We start from the raw sequence: 21,743 nt of genomic DNA on the forward strand, positions 1-21,743 counted from the left end.
ATTTTTGGAAATGGGTATCTCTTGTATGAGAAACCAAGTCAGTGCTCAAAAGGTAAGCTCATTCACTTGCTTTTATACTCTTTGGTTTTTTCGGTAAAGTCACGTAGGTAAAAAATTAATAAATGAAAACTAAATTAAATCACGACGTTTCGGGCGCAACACAAGCGTCTGTCTTCAGGTGGGGTCAACGCAGCGAAAGCACAACCGCTTAAGTGCGTCTAAGAGATGGCTGTGACGAGGAATGATATAGCTGTGGGGGAAGGAGGAGGGGAGCATGGTGAGTGTGGGGGCGAGGTTTGGGCTGGGAGGTAACGCATGGAGTTCAAACTGAAGCTTTGTGATGCAGAAGTAGACAGTGCTTTGTCGATGACTGTGAGATGTTTATGGTTTCCGATTGTGCACCATTGCCAAAGAGCGGTACCTCAAAATGCAACCGAATGTTGTTTGTTGCCCACGACAATGCACAGCGGTATTACGCGAAGTCCAAAAATACGCAAACTTACAAAAACTCATTATGGCCACAGCACCAGTCCAAGAGGACTTTGTTCTTGGTATATCATTGACAAAATTAAGTTATCAAAGGGTTCTTGAAAGCCATCAAGACTCAATGAAAACCATACAAACACCGACTGAAACTTGAGTTTTATTGTGGCAATGGGCAAATGGAAATTTTTAAAACAGGACAAAAGCCGATCGTATAATTCTTTCTTTTAAATTTCTTCACTGCGACAGTGAACACAAAACACTTCATTCTACAAATAACTGCACTGCTACATTTTTTTTTAAACGCTCGCAGAAATAAAACTATACATTGTTATGACTGTATGCTGGTTATTTTACATGTTATTCTTGGTACAAACTACATGGAATTAATTTAAAACAATCAGCTACTTTTTTTCAGTCCCAAGCATGTTCAACACATGTAGAAAAAAGTATTATTAAAAACACAAAGCCACACCAATCAAAAAACCGCTAATTTTTTTTCTTTTTTTGGGATGTATATTGACTGATCACGAACTCAACGGCAAAATCTGCATTGGAAATAAAAGCGAACATTATGCACCACTGGGCTCAAATGACTTGCAACTCAAAACAGACGGTTATTGGAGCAATTGGGGTGAAGTTTTCCGCACAACTTGGACAAAAAAAAACATTTTAAACAGAACTTCGAAGGCAATCAATTTTGTACAATGTACATACATTTATAAAATAATATTAATAATCCTAACACTTGCAGTGTTGTGGATCTGTACATTTCATGTTTGATTTGATTGCAAGGATTGCCTTAACTGTGTGAATAAAGGGTTTGTATATTACATATGACACAGTCGATACTAAAAACACTGTTTCTGTAAGGATGTAAAAAATTGAGTTGACCAAGTGCAGCCAGCAGTTTCAGTTTAAAAAATAAATGTGTAGAAAAATGTATTTGTCCTAACCAGGTTCGTAAAAGATTCTGATGACAAATTAGTTGGGGGAGTTTCTCAGCGGCCTTTTCTCGTGACATTTCACCGGTCTTAGGACATTCACTGCAATCACGCATTCAACATAAGTCAATAGCACCTCTTGAGCTGATAATAAAAATCAGTCTCTCAATGAAATGACTGCAAGTTGGTGTCTCTCTGAAAATAGCCTTTATTTCAAATTTTGCTTTACAAATACCGGTAATGTGATGCAATTCTAACCCAATCTAAGTCGCACCAATTCCATCGATCGGCAATCACGAGCAAAACTTTACGCTCAACTGCCAACAAAGAAGGAAAAACACTTGAAGCTGCGTCGGGGAACAGGTGGCTCCCATGGACTGGGTTCTCATAACTGGATCGTGACAGACCAGTTTTGTGAAACGATGACAAATGGCAAAAGATAGTCGCATTGTGACCGACCTTCAAGCGCAACAGGGCATGCATATCAAAAGTGTTCAAAATGTTCCTTTAAATACATATTATAGGGACTGATTGTAGGGCTTTCAGAGAGATCACAACTGGCGACATTTTTTCTTAAATGAGGTTCACAAAGATTTATGCATTATGCAATGGATAGAGACAGTTTCCAAAATTTGTTGCAGAAATGGGCAGGAAGTTTTAAAGTCTGTCAAGTAAACCAACTGCTACTGATCACTAATTTTAACATGTAATCTGCACAACAAATAGTAAAATTGGTCCCGAACACACAAGACACCAGGGCCAGCAGTGGTTTTTATGCTAAACTTTTACAGTATTTTAAAATGAAGGATAATTCATTAAAATTTAATAAAAGTGAGTGAATAAAAAAGCTGCCCCTACCCAAACCTAACCCCCCCCCCCACCCATCATTTAAATCCTTCAATTAAATCAATTTGGAATTTTGTCATTAAAAGGGACACTGTTTAAATACGCAACCCTTGTGACGCATCCGCAAGATGAATAGTTTTCATTTGAGTAGAAAGTTTACTACGCACCAAGAGCTGGGACTGGCATCAAACATGCTTCACAGGAACCGTGCTTATCACCCTGAGTATAGTGTTCGGAGATCATCGCACACAAAAAAAACGCACACAAGATCTGTCTTGTCAGCGCTTCAAGCAGAAATTGGCACTTGACTTGCAACACAGAACAGCTGCTGGTCAATGCAAAAAGTGACTGCAGTGCTGCAAACGCACCCTGCCCCTCCTTCCGTTTTCTTTAATTTAAAGTGTATTTTTCCGCTGATGCTGGTAGGGAAGGTGACAGGTTTTTTTTGTTTTGCTTTATTTCTTCGTTTCTTCTTTTGTAATTTCTTTAAAACGTCGATCTCACTTGCACTGGATGCTGCCGAGCACACTAAATCCTGGAGTTCCTGCCTCCTGTCGGTTGTGGAAAGTTGCGGCAGGCCGCAACCGCCGTTATGGCTCCAAACGAGGCCGTTTTGCAACCGATTCTTCCATTGCCTCCCCCTCTTTGTCGTCTTCCTCCTCGTCCTCCTCGTCCTCGTCATCCGGGTAGTCCACGAGCCCGAGACTTCCCTGCGCCACGATTACGGTCGGACACCAACGGGGGAGGGGGGCAGGGCGAGAGGAGGCAAAACGTTAACGGAAATGGTGAACAGCGGCAAGTGATTCAAGGGTCAATTCGTACATTGAAATTATTTTGCTCACTATACATGCACAGAAAGGTACTTGAAAATCAACTATTTAGAATGTATACAAGCTATATAATGAAAACCGTACAAAAAACAAGAAACAATAAAAAGATGGTCAAAAATAGACGAAACAAACTATTCTTGAATTGAACCATGACTCCCAAATCTTGACAATTCACACTGCTGTGGGAAGGGGAGGGAAGGAGTGTGAATCATTAGCATGCCTTTTTTTTACAGTGTTACACAGCTCTCTACGAGACCACCAACTTGCACTTCTTCATCTCGTCACACGATGAATATAGCAAAACTGAAGAATAACTGGTTGAAAAAAGATATATATAAGAAAACAAAACTAATTTCGTCTGCCAGCAACCAATCTGGAAGTTTATTACGAAGAGAGACCCTCGGGTTGTCTCGGTCTGCACGCCGCGCGGGCCGACTTGCCTTGGTGGCGGTGGCGGCGATGGCGACGCCGACACTGCCTCCGATCGCCTCCGCGCTCGCACCGTCGGGTCCCGTGGTCGAGTCCGGGGAGAGCGATTCGTTGGGCGACGCGGCGTGAGCGCACGACAGCGGGGACTCGGGGCTCCCGCCACCGTCGCTGCTGTTGCCGCTGCTGTTGCTGCTGCTGCTGTTGCCGCTGCTGTTACTGCCACTCCCGGGGCTGTCCGTGTAGACCGCGGCGTGCGCCGTGGCGTCGTCACCGGTGCCACTGCTGCATTCAGGCATGGGGGCATCCTCCTCCTCGGGGGAGTTGCGGCCTTTGGGGGACTTGCTCTCCGGCTCAGGGCTGTCGGCGTCCTCTTTGCAAGGTAACAGCGTATCTTTTTCTAAGCATTCTGCTGGATGGACATCGATAAAAAAAAATTAACAAATGAAGCAAAAAGGCAATTTGCATTCATGATAGGATGTAACATTTATGGAGATTATCTCGAAGAGATATGTACCTATGTCGTGTGTGTAATGGTGTGTTGGATGAGTTTTAAGCATAAGTATTGTGAAAAGACTTGCAAACCTGTCGGCAGAAATGTAGTGAAGCCACAATAACGGATATAGTATAAACACACCAGAGTAACTCCACAACGACAATATTTAAGGGTTAAAAAAATATATCTTATTACTGAAACTTCAGAGTTGTAATACATGTACCCTGAGGTGTACAATAATTGTTTTCATACTTACCCAAATCAACAAAAGTTAATGCTTTATTTTTAACAAAATGCATTTTGCTGGCATACGGCCGATTCATTCACATTTTTACGTTTAAAACCAAGCCCCTTTTGAATGCTGCCACAAATAACTACAGAACCATATTAATTGAATTAGTCATTTAATTTCATGTACACATCAACCACCTTGAAATTCCATTCAAACTAAGAATTCCTGAGAAAGGGAGTCTTGGCTAACTCGAGTTCGGTGGGACGGTTGCTTACGACTTGCTGCGTAACTTTTTCCAATGTAACATTTAAACTCATTTGGACGGCTGCCTGAGGACCCCGACAGAGTTCGAGGAAAAGCTTAGGATTCTCTGCATGTAGCGACAAGTGCCAGGGGGGAGGGATTACGACGTGCGTGCTGACATTTAATGTAGGAAAAACACAATGGCCGACGCTTGCGAATTGCACCACTGGGTCTTTAATATCCACATCACAGCAGGCGAATGTGGTTTGGTAATAATGAAATGGATGCAAATCATGACGCTACAATAGTAGGAGTGGACAATGGGCCCAGCTGTGCAACAGGCCGACAAAGGCTTGCATGCCACACGTGGCAGGGAAAGGCAGCCGGGCGCAGCGGTGGCACCTTCTTTGGTGTCGGTTAAGCTCTCCTCTTTGTCGTGCTCTGTCCCCAACTGTTTGGAGTGGGGGACGACCGCCTCACCCTCTTCCCCCTCCTCGCTCTCTGCCTCGCCGTTCCACAGCTCGTCCGAGTCGTCCAGAGCGCGAGGGTCACGTGCCCCGGCGCCGTTGCGGAATATCGACGCTCCGATGCTTTGAATTGAGAGATTGTGAAATTAATTAAATGAGATGCATCAAACACCATGAAACGAGTCGTGTAACGATGTTTTGTCTCATTTATACTGTTTTGCACCATCTAGTCTGCAGGGTGCATTACATTTTCACCATTTCATCTGAACCATGCTGTGCTCCGTCTCAACTGTAATATATCATTTGACCTGCCTGCAATGTTTCATATTTCGTCTCGTATGTAAGGTCTCTAATTTTTGTCTTGAGCAATCACGCAATTTGCCCAAAGGGGGAAAAATGGTATACAATTATGCACAAATCACAATTAATGTATTCTTATACCCATGACCAGATGCATGTATTGCCTACTAATCGAACGCTGCAGGATCAGTAAATCAATCATCTGCCAACAGACACCGTAAACAAACACATCATCCCGTATAATCAATTCAGTCGCATCGCGACGAGCTCACCTGCCGGAGAGCTTCTGGCTCGTATGCCGCCCGCGCTCCTGCTCATAGCAAAGCTTCAGGGCACGGAACGTCTGCACGTAGTCCACGTCTTCCAGCGCCTTGCAGAAGTTCTCCACCACGTGCACCGTAAGAGACTTGATGTTCTCCTAACAGCACAATTTTCAGGTTAGAGAGCCAGCCAATACACAGAGCTGGGCTGCACAGGGATCAGAGCACTGATGCGGCACTGCCAAGAACCTGGGTATGAATTTAGATTTCAAGTCGTAGGTTGCAATTATAGCAGGTTGTCAACTTTTGCAAGTTGACGATTTTGGCCTGGTCAACCTTGACTCCATCAAAAATAACTCATCACATTAAATTTGATTTTCCACTTAATGTGGTCTAGTCCAGCTCTCACTCAAACGTTTGGTTAAATTGAAAATGTGAAGAATAAGCTTTGAAGGGTGTTAAAAGGTGTGCCACAAATTTAGTTTGAGGTCTAATGAAGTGACTTGAGAAAAAAAAGGCTCTGCGATGTCATCTTCCGGGTCTGTTCTCCGACACAGGGCGACGAACTGCAAGCAGTACAGTTCCAAATAGAATCTTCACCTCCTGACATGACGCGAAATTTGGGAACAACTACTATTGTAACTGTGTCATTTATAACAGATTGCATTCACAGTGGAATTATAATTTCGGTTAATAATGCTGCTGTAATTGTAATTATAATTCACCCGAGGTGTGCATAACGCTGATAACCACAATTACAATAGTTTCGCCCGTGTCTCTCTCACCACTCGGATGAACTCGAAGATCTCGATGATGGCAGAGTTGAGCAGGTTGTAGCGGGGGCCGTTGCTCATGAACACCTTGATGACGGGCTCAAAGAGATTTCCCCGAAGGATGTAGCGGTTGTAGAACTCGTCCTTCATGCCCACGATCCTCCTCATGAAGCGCAGTGCACCTGGGAAGGGATTTTTGTGTCAGGTGATGATGCTCGCGATGGGACACCTTTTAAAATCTGCAGCAGCATCATGGCATGGTTTTTCTCGACCGTTAGACGTTACAATTTGTACGTGCGCAGCCCTTTTGACAATACACTGCTGGATGATGGCCTTCCCACACCGTATGGGTGGTGGGGATTATTTGACCATATTTTACCTTGACGGTCGGTATAGGTTGAAGGTGGCGACGAAGATGTGAGTATATAAGTACAGTACAACAATGGATTCTGCTGTACTGCCTTCAGCAGTCCCCCGGTCTAGAGCCTATAGCACCTGTCATGCATAGTGGTCAATCATTCAAGTACTATTCAGGCTCATACCCACTTTGCTTCAGAGGTCTGACAAGCTGAAGCATATTCGAGGTCATTAAGTCACATGCATTTCAGTCGACAATTACAAAAGGTTAAAGATTACTAGAGTTTAACCACTAGTGATGTTACTCCCACACAATTGAATGTCAATGCAATGAGGTCACCAGAGCGCATTTTGGTGGGGCGCTTGCTCATAACTCGTCTTTTTTCCTGATTAACAAAGCATCCAAATAGTTTCAGGCAACCCAGGAACTATGTATTGGGTACATTTAAGAGAGTCTTTTAAATGGGATGCATCTTCGTTTAATAGCCAAGAATGATGCTCTAAAAATAGCTGTTCTCATGCACAAGTAAGGAGCTTAGTCTGGGTGGGATTATAAACCAACGCTACACGGAAAATGAACATCAATTACAAACTACGCGACACCAGATGGTGTGAAAATGATAGCTTATTAATTATGAACATTCATCACATTCCTCCGTGGGCCCCTACAAGCGAAATAATTGCAATTTAGTTGATAAGCAGAAAGTGGGAGATTGTATATGCAAACGTAAACAAACGTAAAACGAGAGCAGTGACGGTCCCTGTCACTCACTGAGGGTGAGGAAGGCATGCCGGGAGGTGGTCAGCACGAGCACTTTGCGCAGGAGGTCCTTGGTGAGGATGTAGTTCTTGATGTGGTAGGTGTGGTGCTCCACGCAGAACGTTAGCAGTTCCAGGATGAGCGCCAGGAGCTGCGCCGTTTGGAAGTCATCTGAAACAGGGGCGGTCGTTTATTCGGTGGCTACTTTGTTTGCAGTTGATTTTATGCTTTAAAAAAAAATTCCTTACCCAATTTTATCTTTCAGTGTTGTGGTATGACATGAAGGATCCATTCGGAATCTCGCACAGCATGTCAAGGAATGTCCCATGGAAGCGGATATAACAGAGAATAGTGGTTTACCCATAGGTAACTTCCTAGATTCAAACCAAACATTGGAGTTGTCAGCTCAGCTCTCTGATGTCTTGAGCCATCTGGCCACCTCCACTTTTATTCCTTGAAAAACAAAACTGAGGACTTGAGCCCATTGGTTCGCAATATATACAATGGCTCCAAACACCAATACTAATTGTTTGAAATGTTAATTAGACAGTTCATGTTCTTCAAAGACAGAGAAAATTATTGAATGTTACTGGCTAAAACGGTCACCGATTTCAAATTATTGCCGGATTACTAATAAAAAAAAGCCAAGTTAGTGATTAACAGTCTTGTAACAGAAATATATAAACGGCGGTAGAGTTTTGCGCAGACCCCTCTCCTCATTAACCCAACAGATGAGTTACGGTTCCTGGTATGTTTTTTTTTAAACGAATGAATGTACATGAAACGTGCTATTAAACATATTTGTTGTCACAGATGCTTATACATGACCATTGATGATCGATGTTTCATGATGATGGTGGATGAGCGTTGTGATTTTCTGATTATTCACCTTTGCAAAGACTGTTCTCTGTCGTGTTGGCAAGCAGTGGTGCTGAAAGGATGTGCATGCATCGCCTGTAGAAGAAGCTGAGGAATTCCGTTTTCTCCGTCTTCTAAAGAAAAACGTACAATTTCCACCAGTTCCATTAACTCCCCCATCATGTATTCACAAGAGACTACCACTGTATGCCTAATGCCTCGAGATTAAGACCAGTTCAATTGTTTACTTATCTATTGTAAGTGAAACGCAAGCAATAAATTCAGTAATATTCAGCAAAATTTACGTTAATCCAGCTTTGCTTAAAGCGCCCAATGATAAAAAGAAAATACATGTGGCGTAGATAATGGAAGTAAATAGGATTTAGATTTTGCTTTATTTCAAGCTTAAATGCAACACCTCAGAGCACTTTACAAAAGCAAAGAATGAAAACGTATTTGAAAAAAGATACCGTACATACGTGTACAATCACCCAATAAGCTTGTGGGTGCTTGCTACTACATACATGGATATACATTATGTGTACACAATTAGCTGTAAGTGATCATGCACGGTTGGCTACGTACAGTGCGAAAGAAGTTCCACGTACATACATTTTTAAGCAGCAAACGTTTAGGATTAATGCTGGGACATGTAAATGCATCTGTGGGGTACATGTGGTGTGCACAGAACATGCTACACATGTAGTATGTGCAGTGAAAGTGTGTGCATGGTGTAGTCCATGTATGGTGTGTTGCCGTAAGTGTGTGGTGCACAATGTGTGTACGATGCACTGCGTTCCGTTTGTGGAGTGGTGAAAACAAGGTGTCAGCGTTAGTGTATGCAGGGCGTGTTCCGTGTTTGTGGTGCACTCTGCGGGTGTGATACACATAGCGTGTCATATACATTCCACGTTTGCGGTGCATAAGGCGTATACGGCAAATTCCATGTATGCGGTGTGTGCCGTGTGTAGTGTGCACGGTGATTTCCACGTGTGGTGCATGTGGTGAAGGTGTGTAGAGTGTTTGGTGTGGACAGACGCTCGTGTTATTTTGTGTACGGTATGATGTGCTCGCGGAGTGCGTGGGGGATGCTCACGGTGCGAATGGTGGTGTGCTCCGCGTCCGGAGCGTTGTGTAAATCGTTGCGTATGCTGTATTTCACGTTTGCCGTATGTGGCGTGTGTGGCGTGTGTCGTGCGTGCCGGCGTTGCTGCCCTCACGTTGGCCGTTGCCATCATGTTCTCCGGGTCGACGAGCACCCTCAGGAGCCCCATGAGCTGCACGGCGCCACCCAGCTCCGGGTCTGAGTCGCAGATCATCTGCTCTATCAGCAGGTTAATGAGCAGGATATCCTGAAGTACCCACACACACCAAGCAAAACAGGTCAGGGGATTCTCGCAAAGGATACAATTACTCACGTCCCACCCTCCCCAGCCCCTTCATGAGTCAACAAGCCGTCACTATTGAGGTTTGGATTCAATTCCAGTTTCGTTTCTTTACTCTTTGGTTCTTTCGGGTAAAGTCACGTAGGTAGATAAATAAAATAAAACAAAAAATATATATCACGACGTTTCGATCGCAACACAAGCGGTCGTCCTGCAGTCACGAATGCTTCAAATTAAGATTTCGTTTCTTTATTTGTCTGTTTAAATCGTATAGTCTTGTTTCAGTAATATAAATGTAACACTATCACATAGTTTGCAAAAATGTATTATATATAGTGTCATGCCTGTAGGTCATGCACAATATCTGTTAGGAATGTAATGATTCATCCCACTATAATTCAGTGAGTTACTATAATTTAGACAGTTACCCTTCATAAATAAACTTTTTTCAGCGAAAAATCGTATGACCTATGTTAGTAAGTAAATTATTAATCATGCATATTATTGGAAAGTAATACATTTTTTGGAGTGGTGGCATACTGCTTAGCGCACTGTGCTATGAACCCAACGACCCAAGTTGGATTGCCAGTCAAGGCTGACATCAGTGATATCAGAACTTGTCCTGGTGTCCCCTCTTCATTAACCCCCACAGACCAGTGATGATGACAAATGGTCAAACAACCCCCACGACCATCACCGCGTGGCGAGGCCATCATCCAACAGTGGATTGATAAAAATCTATAGAAACCCATCCTCAGACACGCGACTCGATGTACGTATGGCTAGCCGTGTAAACAAAAACCTAAAATCGCCGGATGAAAACACGGCGTGTATGGACTCACATCGTCATTTTGCTGCGCCTCCTGCATGACGAACTCGCGCACCATGGACGGGCTGTACTCCACGATGTACGAGAAGATGTCTGTCGCTACGTTCCGAACGTCCGGATCCTCCGAGCCCTGCAGCACGGTGGCCCGTGTCGCAACGCACGCATGCACACAAACGAGTCAGTACCGCTCGGGCACGTGAGGAATTCACAAGCGCGTCGGAACGTCCCATGCGCTTTTATGGCCTCGTTTGCAATTTACGTGTTTATTCAAATTAAGTGCCGCTTAACACCACACCAGCTGTTTGGGAAATCGATGGGATAAAAAAATTATATTTCCAAAACGAGAAGACAAATCTTTTTTACGTACTTCCTATTTTGTTGAATAATTGCACTTTGGAATGCGGTAACAGGATTCAATTGAAAATTAGCTGTATGTAAAAAAACTGTCCAGTTATGAACAGTTAAAATCAGAAGGCCACTGCAAAAACAAAACGCAAGTCAGAGTACCCAGTACCAGACGCCTTTGTTAAAGAAGTCAAATTATGTTTTGTAAAATGGTAATTTACTCCAATTGTACAAATAAAAAGCTAAGTATTGATTTAAATAAGTGGAGTTACTTTTTACTTATAAAAAACCAGTGAACAGTTGTCTTGTGGTTATTTAATGTCCACAACAGATTAGACTGCATACTTGGTAATTACTGCTCAGCTGTGGGAATGCAAAATGTTAACCAGTGCACTGCAATCGGACCACTCAATCGACTTTGGGGCTATTCATCACAAAAGCGAATGAAAACTGGTTCTTTAAATCCATTATAAAGTGCCGTGTTCCCATGGCGTTGGACAAGCCGTGCGCTCCTGTTGCAATGCGGTCGTGTTTACCAAGATGACTTCCAGTGCAGAGAGGACGCCCAGGTTTGCCAACGTCTTAAAAAACGAGTCCCTGTTCTGTGGTTGAAGGGTTTGCGAGAAGGCACAGAACTCCTTCAGGAAATTAACCTGTTACAAAAAACGGACAAAACGTACAATATTATATATATATAAAACGAACCCGTGACCAGTCAGCAACAACAACCACAAATAATCATAATCGGAAACCATTAATAAAGTTGTTAGTTCTTAAAAGGTGAACTCACCAGCTCCCGTCTCTTGTCGTCCTCCGTCTCAGTGTCGGTGAGTTGAGCAAAGAGCTCCGTTAGGAACTTCTCATCCTCCTGCAAACGGTGACGTGATTATCAATTTGTATTTGTCACTTTCATCGTACATCACAATCATCATCTTGATGATCATCATTGACTTACATAGTGCCTCAAGGCATTAAAAGAGTTTGGACATTGACACAGCACACAAGTAACAAAAAATCCAAGCATCATTAACAACACAGAACACAAAACCAAAATATATCTCTAAAGGCAGTGGTAGGAGAGTTTTAGCGTTCAAAACGCAATACTGAACTAATATTCTTCAGCATTATTTTTGTATTAGGACATCGTGAAAAAGCATAAAGTACAAATTCTGGCAACGAGTTCCTTATCGAGGAGCGAGAACCGCAAAAAGCTCCATCAGTGATTCTTACCACAAAGTGGAACACAAAACACCACACTGCCCTGAACATAAGCCCAAAGGAGGAAAGCCAGGACTCCAAACAATGCTCAGGATGACACCATTCAATGGCTAACCAACCTCAGTTCGAACATCTAATTGCTGCTCTATATCTGCAATAAAAAAATAATCATTCGTATAGGTCAGGGGTCGGCAACCAAAATAACAAGAAGAGCCATTTCTTTCCAATTCGGTACAAAATTCAGTATTTCAAGAGCCGCAATGCATCTGAGTACATACTGTACACACGTACATATCGTCAAGAAGCAGCCCGTAAAGAGCCGCATGCGGCTCCGGAGCCGTAGGTTGCCGACCCCTGGTATAGGTGGTTCCTGTACGCTGCAAGGGAAGTTACCCATTTGCTGATCTACGTGCGCTTCCCGAATTGAGCGTTGCTTTAAATTTAGACTTACACCCACAGCACTTGCATTTGAAACGATCGCGATTTTACACGTGCGCCGCGGAAGGTGCCGTTACCAATAAAGACGATCGATTGTGATACACGACGCAAGGATGCCGAATTGTACCTGCAGCATGCCGACGATCTCCACCTTGTTGAAGAAAATGAAGGAGCTCAGCGTGGAGAGCATGTTCTCCTCAAAGATGGAAGGGGTGGGCAGCACCACGTCCTGAATGTACTGCACCCGGTACGTCTGGTGGATCTTCTGCCTCAACTCGGGATCCCTGATCGGAATCACCTGCACACGCGACAACGTGGCACGCACGGCTTTCGTTTTTAACTCGCGTTCAATATTTGGAACTCACAAGAGTATTCGATCATCTCGATTGTCAACAAAAATGTCACGGCTGTAAGAACCCACTTCATAAGAATATAGCAACTTATTAGGCAATTAATCGACTCGTCGATAAATAAGCTACAAGCATTAAATCAGGTGTGTCAGCAGCTATTATTACTATTTATGCATATTAATACAATTACATGTTACCTTAAAGCAACATGGAACAAGACAACAAGACTGTCAATACAAATGAGACCGTACACAAGAGAATGTTTTTCAGCATTGTGACCCCCTAAGCATAACAATTCCTCACATGGTGAGGTGGGTAGGTGAACAATGACATGCTTACTACACATTTAACTAGAACCTCATGATAGCTCGGAGGGTTCTGCGTTACTATGAGATGTGAGGAGAAGGGGCAGACATGAGAAGGGAGGAAAGGCTGCAGAGAAAGAATTGTAACATGCGTGCAATACATATTACATAAACCACACAACATACATTACAGGAACTAAAGTATAAATAAGACTAACTATATACATGAAATGCAATACTACACCTGTCGATTTGGAGTATCGCGTACATGTGATATTTAATAACATGATATCTATCTATCCATTCGCCTTACCTTCAAAGTGTGGGATTACATTCAAGACTAGGCATTAACCAAGTTACCGGTTGAGCGATAAAATGTACTCTTTTGCTTACAATACATACATCAAATCGCATGCATAAGAAAATTATATACGCTTGATGTATATTTTGTATTTATGCTAAGCTGCAACATAAAAAATTGGCATGATACTTATAGGCCAACGGTGGAAACAAGATAGAACAAATGAGAACCGTTATAAAAAAACAAAGAATGAAAAAACACAAACAATACAGAATGAAAAAACACAAACAATACAGAAAAAAAATCTAACAAATACAAACTAGACATTATAAACGAGACAAAACAATCAATTCTTGAATCAAATCATGACTGCATCATAACAATTAATCTAATTTATGGTGGACAACAGTAGAATTGTTACGTAACTCTCCAAGACAACTCTCCAAGACAACTCATCAGCTTCATGTTTATCGCATAACTATCAGATGGGAATACTGCCATGCGATCGTCAGGGAGATGATGGAGAACGGGGGTGGGGGGGGGGGGAAGGCTCGATAGACGATTTGGCAGATCCAAGGACACGCACCTCCTTGAACTTTGCGATCTTGGTGAGGAACTCGCGGTGCCTCCGTGGGTGCGAGAGGGACGGGTCGAACTCCAGGCAGCCGACTACGTCCATGATGCAGTCGTCGGAGAACATCACCTCGAAGAGCGGCGTCTTGTTGAGCAGGAAGAGGCCGCGCACGATCTCGTGCAAGTGGTGCAGGCCCTCAGTGTTCTCCAGGTCCTCGCACACGCTGAACAGCTCCAGCAGCTTCTTCACGTAGCCTTGTTTCTACGAAGGCGACACGGACATGGGAGCTCGTGTAAAGTGCATTGAATAACAACCGATTTATTACCACCTTGTATCTAACCACAGGATGATGGCTTAGAGAACATAACTGTTCCTTCTGCAAACTGTCAAAAGTCTGGAAAATTGGTTGGGTAATGCTCAGATCTCGTTTACAATCACCGAACAAGTGGTGAAAACGAGACATTATTATGATGTTAAAGAAGTTAAACATGCATACATTTCACAATCAATCACGATTTGGCAATAGTACTGCCAAATTATGTAAAGGATCCAATCAACCAAAATGACCTCTTCCAAACCTGGGTAATATGTGAAAGCTATCCCCCTCAGTCGGACATCGAGAGTACAGGAAGGAGTTTCCCCAAACCACCACCCCATTATTGGGCTCCATGAAAAGGCACAATAGACAAGAGGAGCGGGCTATCTAGCCCTTTCCAAGTCTCCTCCACAATCTGCAGTGCTCTGGACCTCAAACCTACGGTGTTTGCCAGACCAAAAGGAACCAAGGACCTCCTGCCAATGAGGGGTTTAACCAATGCCACCTTATTATGGAGCTATGGAAGGTCCTTCAAGAAAGGCAGATCCACAGGATGAGGTAGCTCTTTAAAAAATATTCCTCGTGGCCAGAGGCAAGTGGGCTCTCTACTGCCATCACACTACACTCACTGGCCCACAAATGCAAAGACCTTTCCTGAGCAGCACCCTCTTTTATCAGTGTGGGTGAAGGTCACTGTGTTGCCAGAACATACATCAAAACTAAACTAAACACCATTTGAAATAAACGTATACATTACAAAGGTACCATTTATTTACATTATAATGCTTGCATAAAATCCACATCGAAATTCAACCCTATATCTTGGGAGGGTCCTGTAATGGGAAGTTGCCGCAATTCCTTTTCAAGGAGTGTATTGCATGTGGGAGGAATATGACATGTCCAAGCAATCTCTGGCATACGACCATGCAACAGTTAAGGGTCAATGCCTAAGGATTCACAAAACACAGTTGTCATGCCATATTCTGGCTACCTGATAGTCCATTGCCTTTGAGAATTAAAAAAAAATCTATGTGATCCACCAAATCTTGCTTCTAAAGCACTGGTGGTATACCACCATGGGAAACTAAACCCAATTATTAGAATTATAAACAAGCAATAAAGAAAGACAGTGCTAGTCTTTTAGACAGACCACCCATGAAATAGGGAATTTCCGCCACAGACGAAAGTCCACCAATTGAGATAAGCACTGCCAAACACCCATTTGAATCAAGACTCACTTTGTTTGAAGCTAGATGAAGCCACAACTCAACACAAAATATACCATTATCATGTAGATAAATACCTGATATGTATGTCCAACACTAGTTTGTAGCCTCATTAATAGTCAAGCGCATCATTGTAATATTTTAATCTTGATTTGAAGCTTTCGTGACTGCAGGAATCCATAATAATCCGAAAGAACCAAAGAGTATGTAATATTTTAGTGATGTGTGCAAAATCATTTCAACACACATTTCAATAAAATGCCAAAGCAGTGCCGGCAGTGCAATACGACAGAGTGCTAGAGCATGGTTTTAATATTTTCCTTTCTCAACAAAGCTTAAAAATGTCAGACAGCCAAGAACACACGCACATTAGGTGCATTACATATCTCCAAGAGCTGATCATTTAGGTTGGGTCTTCATAAACCCTAAATCAGGTAATCTTGGGTCCAACTGAACCCGTGCGTCCGTTTCACAACATGACCGACAGATTAAAAAGAGAAAATCCTAATCTATGGAACTCAGAGGGCTGCAGCTGGGCGGGTGCCAGAGAGAGAGACCTCACCTCAATGGCGGTAGCGAGCCGCTCGCGCCGTATAGGCGACGGCAGGATGGAGGTAACGAGCGCAGCGAGCTCGCCCAGCCGGCCCAGCTCGCATGGCGGCAGGTCCACGCACGCCGACGTCACAGCAGGCTCCGGGACATCTTCCAGGCGCTCCTCCTCAGACTCCTCCTCGCCCACATCCTGCGTGATGTCCACCGACGGGTCCTTGCCTTGAACCTGTGGTGGCCGACATGCGGCGCTCAAGACCCACGGGTCGGCCTTCCCAGGCAGTTCTTCTGCGTAGACCTTCCCGACGGGCCTTCTCGAGGGTCCCATATACAAGCGGGCGTAGACATTACATCTGTGTATGCAGTGCACCGTTGAGAAACTTTACTTGCGTTTTGCTGAGAACCATTGCTGTTCATGTGGATGTCACTTGCACTTAGGGAGAGTAATTAAACATTATATTTGAGCGTTAATATTATTCGTGCAATAGAAACTGGATATAAGCAAACCTAATGTGAACACGGTTACGAGGTAAGAAACACATCCTTACATTAAACTGGTGGGAGGGAAGGCAAAGGCAAACTTATAATACAAGCACACTACTGTGTATATAAGCATACAATGACTTGCTCCCAAAGGGTGTGCTTATATCCAGATTGTACACTATTTAAAATTATAATAAATTGCTACTGTTTTGTTTACTGTTATAAATTTGTGACTGATAATCATCACTTGTAATATTTGCAGGACATTCTGCTTGCAAGTTTAAAAAAACATTGCAAACCCACATTCGAACAGCCACACAATTAACATAAAAGCAAATAAAAAAACTCGAGACATCACATTTAACACATTTACTCATTTTGCAGTGTCATACCTCACAGATTTTCTCCCAAATCTCGTCACACCCAGCTTTTTCCTGGAAGCTCAGGGCCAAATCGATGTTGTCCGCCTCCGACCAAACTATGAGCGTGTCCTACAGTGGCAGAGATTGCCGAAACATCACGAATATAACCGGAAATGAGACAACGGAAATTGGTTAAGTATGTTGATCAAGGAAACATGTTGCAAACAAAAAACTCACTAAACTCCATCTTATTTTCCTTAAATCAACAAATACAAATGTTTTGACACACTAAACAGCAAAACAGAATGTGCTATCATCTATATCTGTTTTGTGGCACACATGACAGTTTATGGAGATGACAGAAACAGCACACAAACTGTCAGGCCATGCTGAATACTGGACATTCCATTATCTATTTTGTCTTGAGAGAAAAACTTTCCAAGCTGTGGTTATTTTAAGCTTTGCTTCACATGTGCAAGCAGGTGACAGCTTATTCCACGACTTCCTTAAAAAGGACCTCAACGTCATAGATTTTCAATGCCATAATCGTTTGGCCACTCGTTGTCCCCAACCAAAAGAGGTCCTGCTTTAAATTTTCTAGATTGTAAAAAAATACATTCTATCCCTGAAAAACTGTTAATGTCACACCAAGTAAAATGTTGGGTAGTATTAAGTAACTATAAGGAAAGCATTTACAAATACAAAATACTTTTTTGAAAAGTAGAAATGGTCAGTGACAGTCAAGTAAATGAAACGTTATGCTGATGAGAAACCAACAGGGTAGAAGATGGAACCTGAAATGAATGGCAGGTATTTCTTGGCAGCCAACAAAAAATATATATACCAATCTTCCACCAAACCTGAGCGGTGACAAAAAAATATTTGAAGCCACTTGCCCACCATGAAATGAGGCGATGTCATGTGGATGACAGTCAAACATGATGATCCTTTATTTTTAACCCAAAAGTGCGAATGTAGTGTATTGAGAAATTAGACTGTTCTTTTGTTAGATATGGCGTTCCTTTACAAGCCATCCTTGAAAACAAGAGGCATAAACGGAGCATTGTTTAATGTTCAATAAAACCCAGTATTACATGTGACCTGTATTAAATGCAGCATTACATGATGCATTTCATTGCAGTGTGACTTGACTAGGGAGTTAAAATGTGACTTTGTAGTCAATGGCATAAAAACTCTTCAATGAAAATATTTACATTATATTTGTAATGCTTAAGCCTAAACACTTACATGTCATTTGAGGTGTTTCCTGAAATCAGCCATAGTTGTTGTTCAGGGTATTTTTCAGGCCGTTAAAAACACTTCTTTCCCCCTCCCTCCCCTCGACACAAGTTCCATCTTGCTGGGCTAACTAGGTTTAGCAGTCGTGCACAAAGTCCGACTTTCGTTTTGGTGGCAAAGAGGCACGGTAATGTCGCAAGCATGTCAAACACCCCACCCCCCACCTAAAGTACTGACAACAAAAACAAGGAAAACCCACCGATGTGGTCTGTTGTGTACAGCATCTTGAGATGTGCTTGCATTTATACGCTGTATACTGTACATCCAATTTGTAAACATAATTCCCAGACTATTATCAATACATTTTATACGGGTTGACAGCCGGTAAAGAAGCTCTGCTTTAGCTCTAGGCCGACTAAAACTTGTTGGTGGCTAATGTATTGTACTGTTTAAAATAGAATTTCGTATTGTCTTCTCTTTTTTTTGAATGCACATTATGTACTCAATTTCGCGGTAAGGCTAAATTCAGTCAAGCGAACACAATTGTCCCGAAATTTAAAGTGAGCCTTGACAAAACGTGTATACTTTATCGGATGGTACACGGATGAAAAGGTACTTATTACAGCCAATGACTCAGCTCATAAACTGAAACGTACCGGGCTCCCTACCCGTTCATCTACCTCTGATTTTTGTTTTTACACAAAAAACACAGCATATTCCCACCTGTTGTTTTTGGTAAGCCGTATCCTGCTGAATCTTGGACTCTAGAAGCACGGAACCTGAAAATATTTAACATGAAGCGATCGTTGATTAGGACAATAATGATGGTAATAAGTTAACAAGGCAGTAAGTAGTACACGGCACAAATGACTACACAATTCACCAAGCGCCAGGGGACCAGTGGACGGTTGCATAAGGTACCTTAAGTGACCTAACCCTTCTCAACTTACACTAATTAAAATGGCAAACTACGATAAAATGTAGGTGGTTTATGCAATCAACCACACGAGTAAACACTTTTGCAGCAATGCATTTTGAAACAATACAGCACGAATGGTTATCAATACTCCTTAATATAATCACGGACCGATCACCACACGGCTTACAACTCCTGCGACATTATCAAAAAACGCAAAGACACCACAGCCTCGGCTTTCATAGCAACGTTACACATTGTTCAACACCGCCGCGATAAACACGGAAAATAATAAAAAATATTTCCACAAAACCGCCCGCGGCCTACCGCTATCACGCACACACCGACCCTCGGCTAGCGGCACCGCGGGAGGCCCTCACTCGGGTTCCCGGCGGCCGCGTCAGGAGAGCAGAGGGGGGCTCTCGCATTCTAACAAAAGACCTCGGATATTTAAAAAAATAATGACAATGTTTCGCCCGCGAGCAGCAACACTCTGCGCATAAGGAATTAATCTTTAATGAAAACAACAAATACCGTCCGATTCGGCGCGAACGAGCAGGGACATCCCCTTGAGCCGCTCCACGTAACTCGAGGAGACGTGTCCCGTGCCCCGGTCGTCCCACTGCCGGTCCTCGTTCAGCGTGTACAGCTTCACACGCCTCCTCGTGTCCATGGCGTCGCCTTCTCGTCTCGTCGCTCGTCGCGACGGCAACCGCTGTCGTCGGTCCGCTTGTCGTTCGCGGCGTCGTTCGCGCTCAGACGTGAGGGCCAAAACGACGAAGACGACCCCGGGCCGCTCACCACGGTCGCGCCGCCATCTTGGCGCCTCGGCCTCGGCCGCTTCATCACGGCCCCCCCCACCCCCACCCCGCGGGGTTTCCCGGCCCCGGCGGCAGGGGCGAATTGGCGGGACATTCAAACTGCCGGCCCGCTGGTGGCCAATGACGTAGGGGGCACGACGGGATTGGTCAACGGGGGGGAGGGGTACGACGGGGTTGGTCAAGGGGGGGGGTTGGTCAAGGGGGGGGGGGAGGGGGGGGCACGACGGGGTTGGTCAACGGGGGGGGGGTAGGGGGGGTTGGTCAACGGGGGGGGGGTGCACGACGGGGTTGGTCAACGGGGGGGGGGTAGGGGGGGTTGGTCAACGGGGGGGGGCACGACGGGGTTGGTCAAGGGGGGGGGGTAGGGGGGGTTGGTCAATGGGGGGGTGCACGACGGGGTTGGTCAACGGGGGGGGGGGCACGACGGGGTTGGTCAACGGGGGGGGGGGCACGACGGGGTTGGTCAACGGGGGGGGGGCACGACGGGGTTGGTCAACGGGGGGGGGGGTGCACGACGGGGTTGGTCAACGGGGGGGGGGGGCACGACGGGGTTGGTCAACGGGGGGGGGGGGGGCACGACGGGGTTGGTCAACGGGGGGGGGCACGACGGGGTTGGTCAACGGGGGGGGGGCGCGACGGGGTTGGTCAACGGGGGGGGGCACGACGGGGTTGGTCAACGGGGGGGGGGGTGCACGACGGGGTTGGTCAACGGGGGGGGGCACGACGGGGTTGGTCAACGGGGGGGGGGGGCGCGACGGGGTTGGTCAACGGGGGGGGTGCACGACGGGGTTGGTCAACGGGGGGGGGGCACGACGGGGTTGGTCAACGGGGGGGGTGCACGACGGGGTTGGTCAACGGGGGGGGGGCACGACGGGGGTGGTCAACGGGGGGGGGGGCACGACGGGGTTGGTCAACGGGGGGGGTGCACGACGGGGTTGGTCAACGGGGGGGGGGGCGCGACGGGGTTGGTCAACGGGGGGGGTGCACGACGGGGTTGGTCAACGGGGGGGGGGGCGCGACGGGGGTTGGTCAACGGGGGGGGTGCACGACGGGGTTGGTCAACGGGGGGGGGGCACGACGGGGTTGGTCAACGGGGGGGGGCACGACGGGGTTGGTCAACGGGGGGGGGGCGCGACGGGGTTGGTCAACGGGGGGGGGTGCACGACGGGGTTGGTCAACGGGGGGGGGGCACGACGGGGTTGGTCAACGGGGGGGGTGCACGACGGGGTTGGTCAACGGGGGGGGGGCACGACGGGGTTGGTCAACGGGGGGGGGGGGCACGACGGGGTTGGTCAACGGGGGGGGGGCACGACGGGGTTGGTCAACGGGGTCAACGGGGGGGGGGCACGACGGGGTTGGTCAACGGGGGGGGGCACGACGGGGTTGGTCAACGGGGGGGGTGCACGACGTGGTTGGTCAACGGGGGGGGGCACGACGGGGTTGGTCAAGGGGGGAGGGGGGGGCACGACGTGGTTGGTCAACGGGGGGGGGGCGCGACGGGGTTGGTCAAGGGGGGGGGGCACGACGGGGTTGGTCAACGGGGGGGCACGACGGGGTGGGTAACGGGGGGCACGGCGGGGTTAGTAAACGGGGGGAGGGGGGGCACGGCGGGGTGGTCAGCGAGGGGCGCAATGGGGTGGCTAAGGGGGGCACAACTGGGTGGTTATCGGGGGGCAATGGGGTTTGGGGTAGGCAAATGGAGCCCCCCACCCACCCCCGCACTTGGGAATGATTGGGGCCCCAATATTGCCAACTTCAAGATTTTGTCGCTGTGTGATTTGTTTGTTTTCGCGTGGGTGAGAAATGTTCAG

The 21,743-nt window shown here is 45.7% G+C and overlaps 1 protein-coding gene across 5 annotated transcripts; it reads right to left on the reverse strand.

The window, feature by feature from the left end:
- Window positions 1-630: 630 nt before the first annotated feature.
- On the reverse strand, window positions 631-19,971 carry LOC133341319 (serine/threonine-protein phosphatase 4 regulatory subunit 3-like). Of its 5 annotated transcripts, none has more exons than XM_061549845.1 (17): window positions 19,646-19,971; window positions 18,919-18,974; window positions 16,987-17,085; window positions 16,125-16,340; window positions 14,033-14,281; window positions 12,618-12,788; window positions 11,625-11,702; window positions 11,371-11,487; window positions 10,503-10,619; window positions 9,496-9,627; window positions 8,307-8,406; window positions 7,430-7,588; window positions 6,313-6,482; window positions 5,540-5,685; window positions 4,903-5,090; window positions 3,544-3,941; window positions 631-2,983 (listed from the first exon to the last, which is right to left on the reverse strand). In XM_061549845.1, exons 1-17 carry the CDS (start codon window positions 19,782-19,784, stop codon window positions 2,864-2,866), a joined length of 2,655 nt encoding a protein of 884 aa, XP_061405829.1. In that variant the 5' UTR covers window positions 19,785-19,971; the 3' UTR covers window positions 631-2,863. The 5 variants fall into 5 exon arrangements, with proteins under 5 accessions (XP_061405829.1, XP_061405831.1, XP_061405830.1 ...); XM_061549847.1 differs by having other exon boundaries at window positions 3,544-3,938; window positions 4,981-5,090; window positions 8,307-8,409; XM_061549846.1 differs by having other exon boundaries at window positions 4,981-5,090; window positions 8,307-8,409.
- Between the last annotated feature and the right edge of the window lie 1,772 nt (window positions 19,972-21,743).

This window comes from Lethenteron reissneri, chromosome 11 (assembly GCF_015708825.2).
Source record: "Lethenteron reissneri isolate LAM-NWPU_2019-01 chromosome 11, ASM1570882v1, whole genome shotgun sequence".
NCBI lineage: Eukaryota > Metazoa > Chordata > Hyperoartia > Petromyzontiformes > Petromyzontidae > Lethenteron > Lethenteron reissneri.

Coding starts and splice junctions, on each gene's coding strand:
- LOC133341319 (XM_061549843.1), bottom strand. CDS start 19,784: ATGGACACGAGGAGGCGTGTGAAGCTGTACACGCTGAACGAGGACCGG. Junction 16,341..16,986: donor TTTGGGAGAAAATCTGTGAG/GTATGACACTGC, acceptor CGGCCACCACAG/GTTCAAGGCAAGGACCCGTC. Junction 11,703..12,617: donor AGATCGTCGGCATGCTGCAG/GTACAATTCGGC, acceptor CACCGTTTGCAG/GAGGATGAGAAGTTCCTAAC.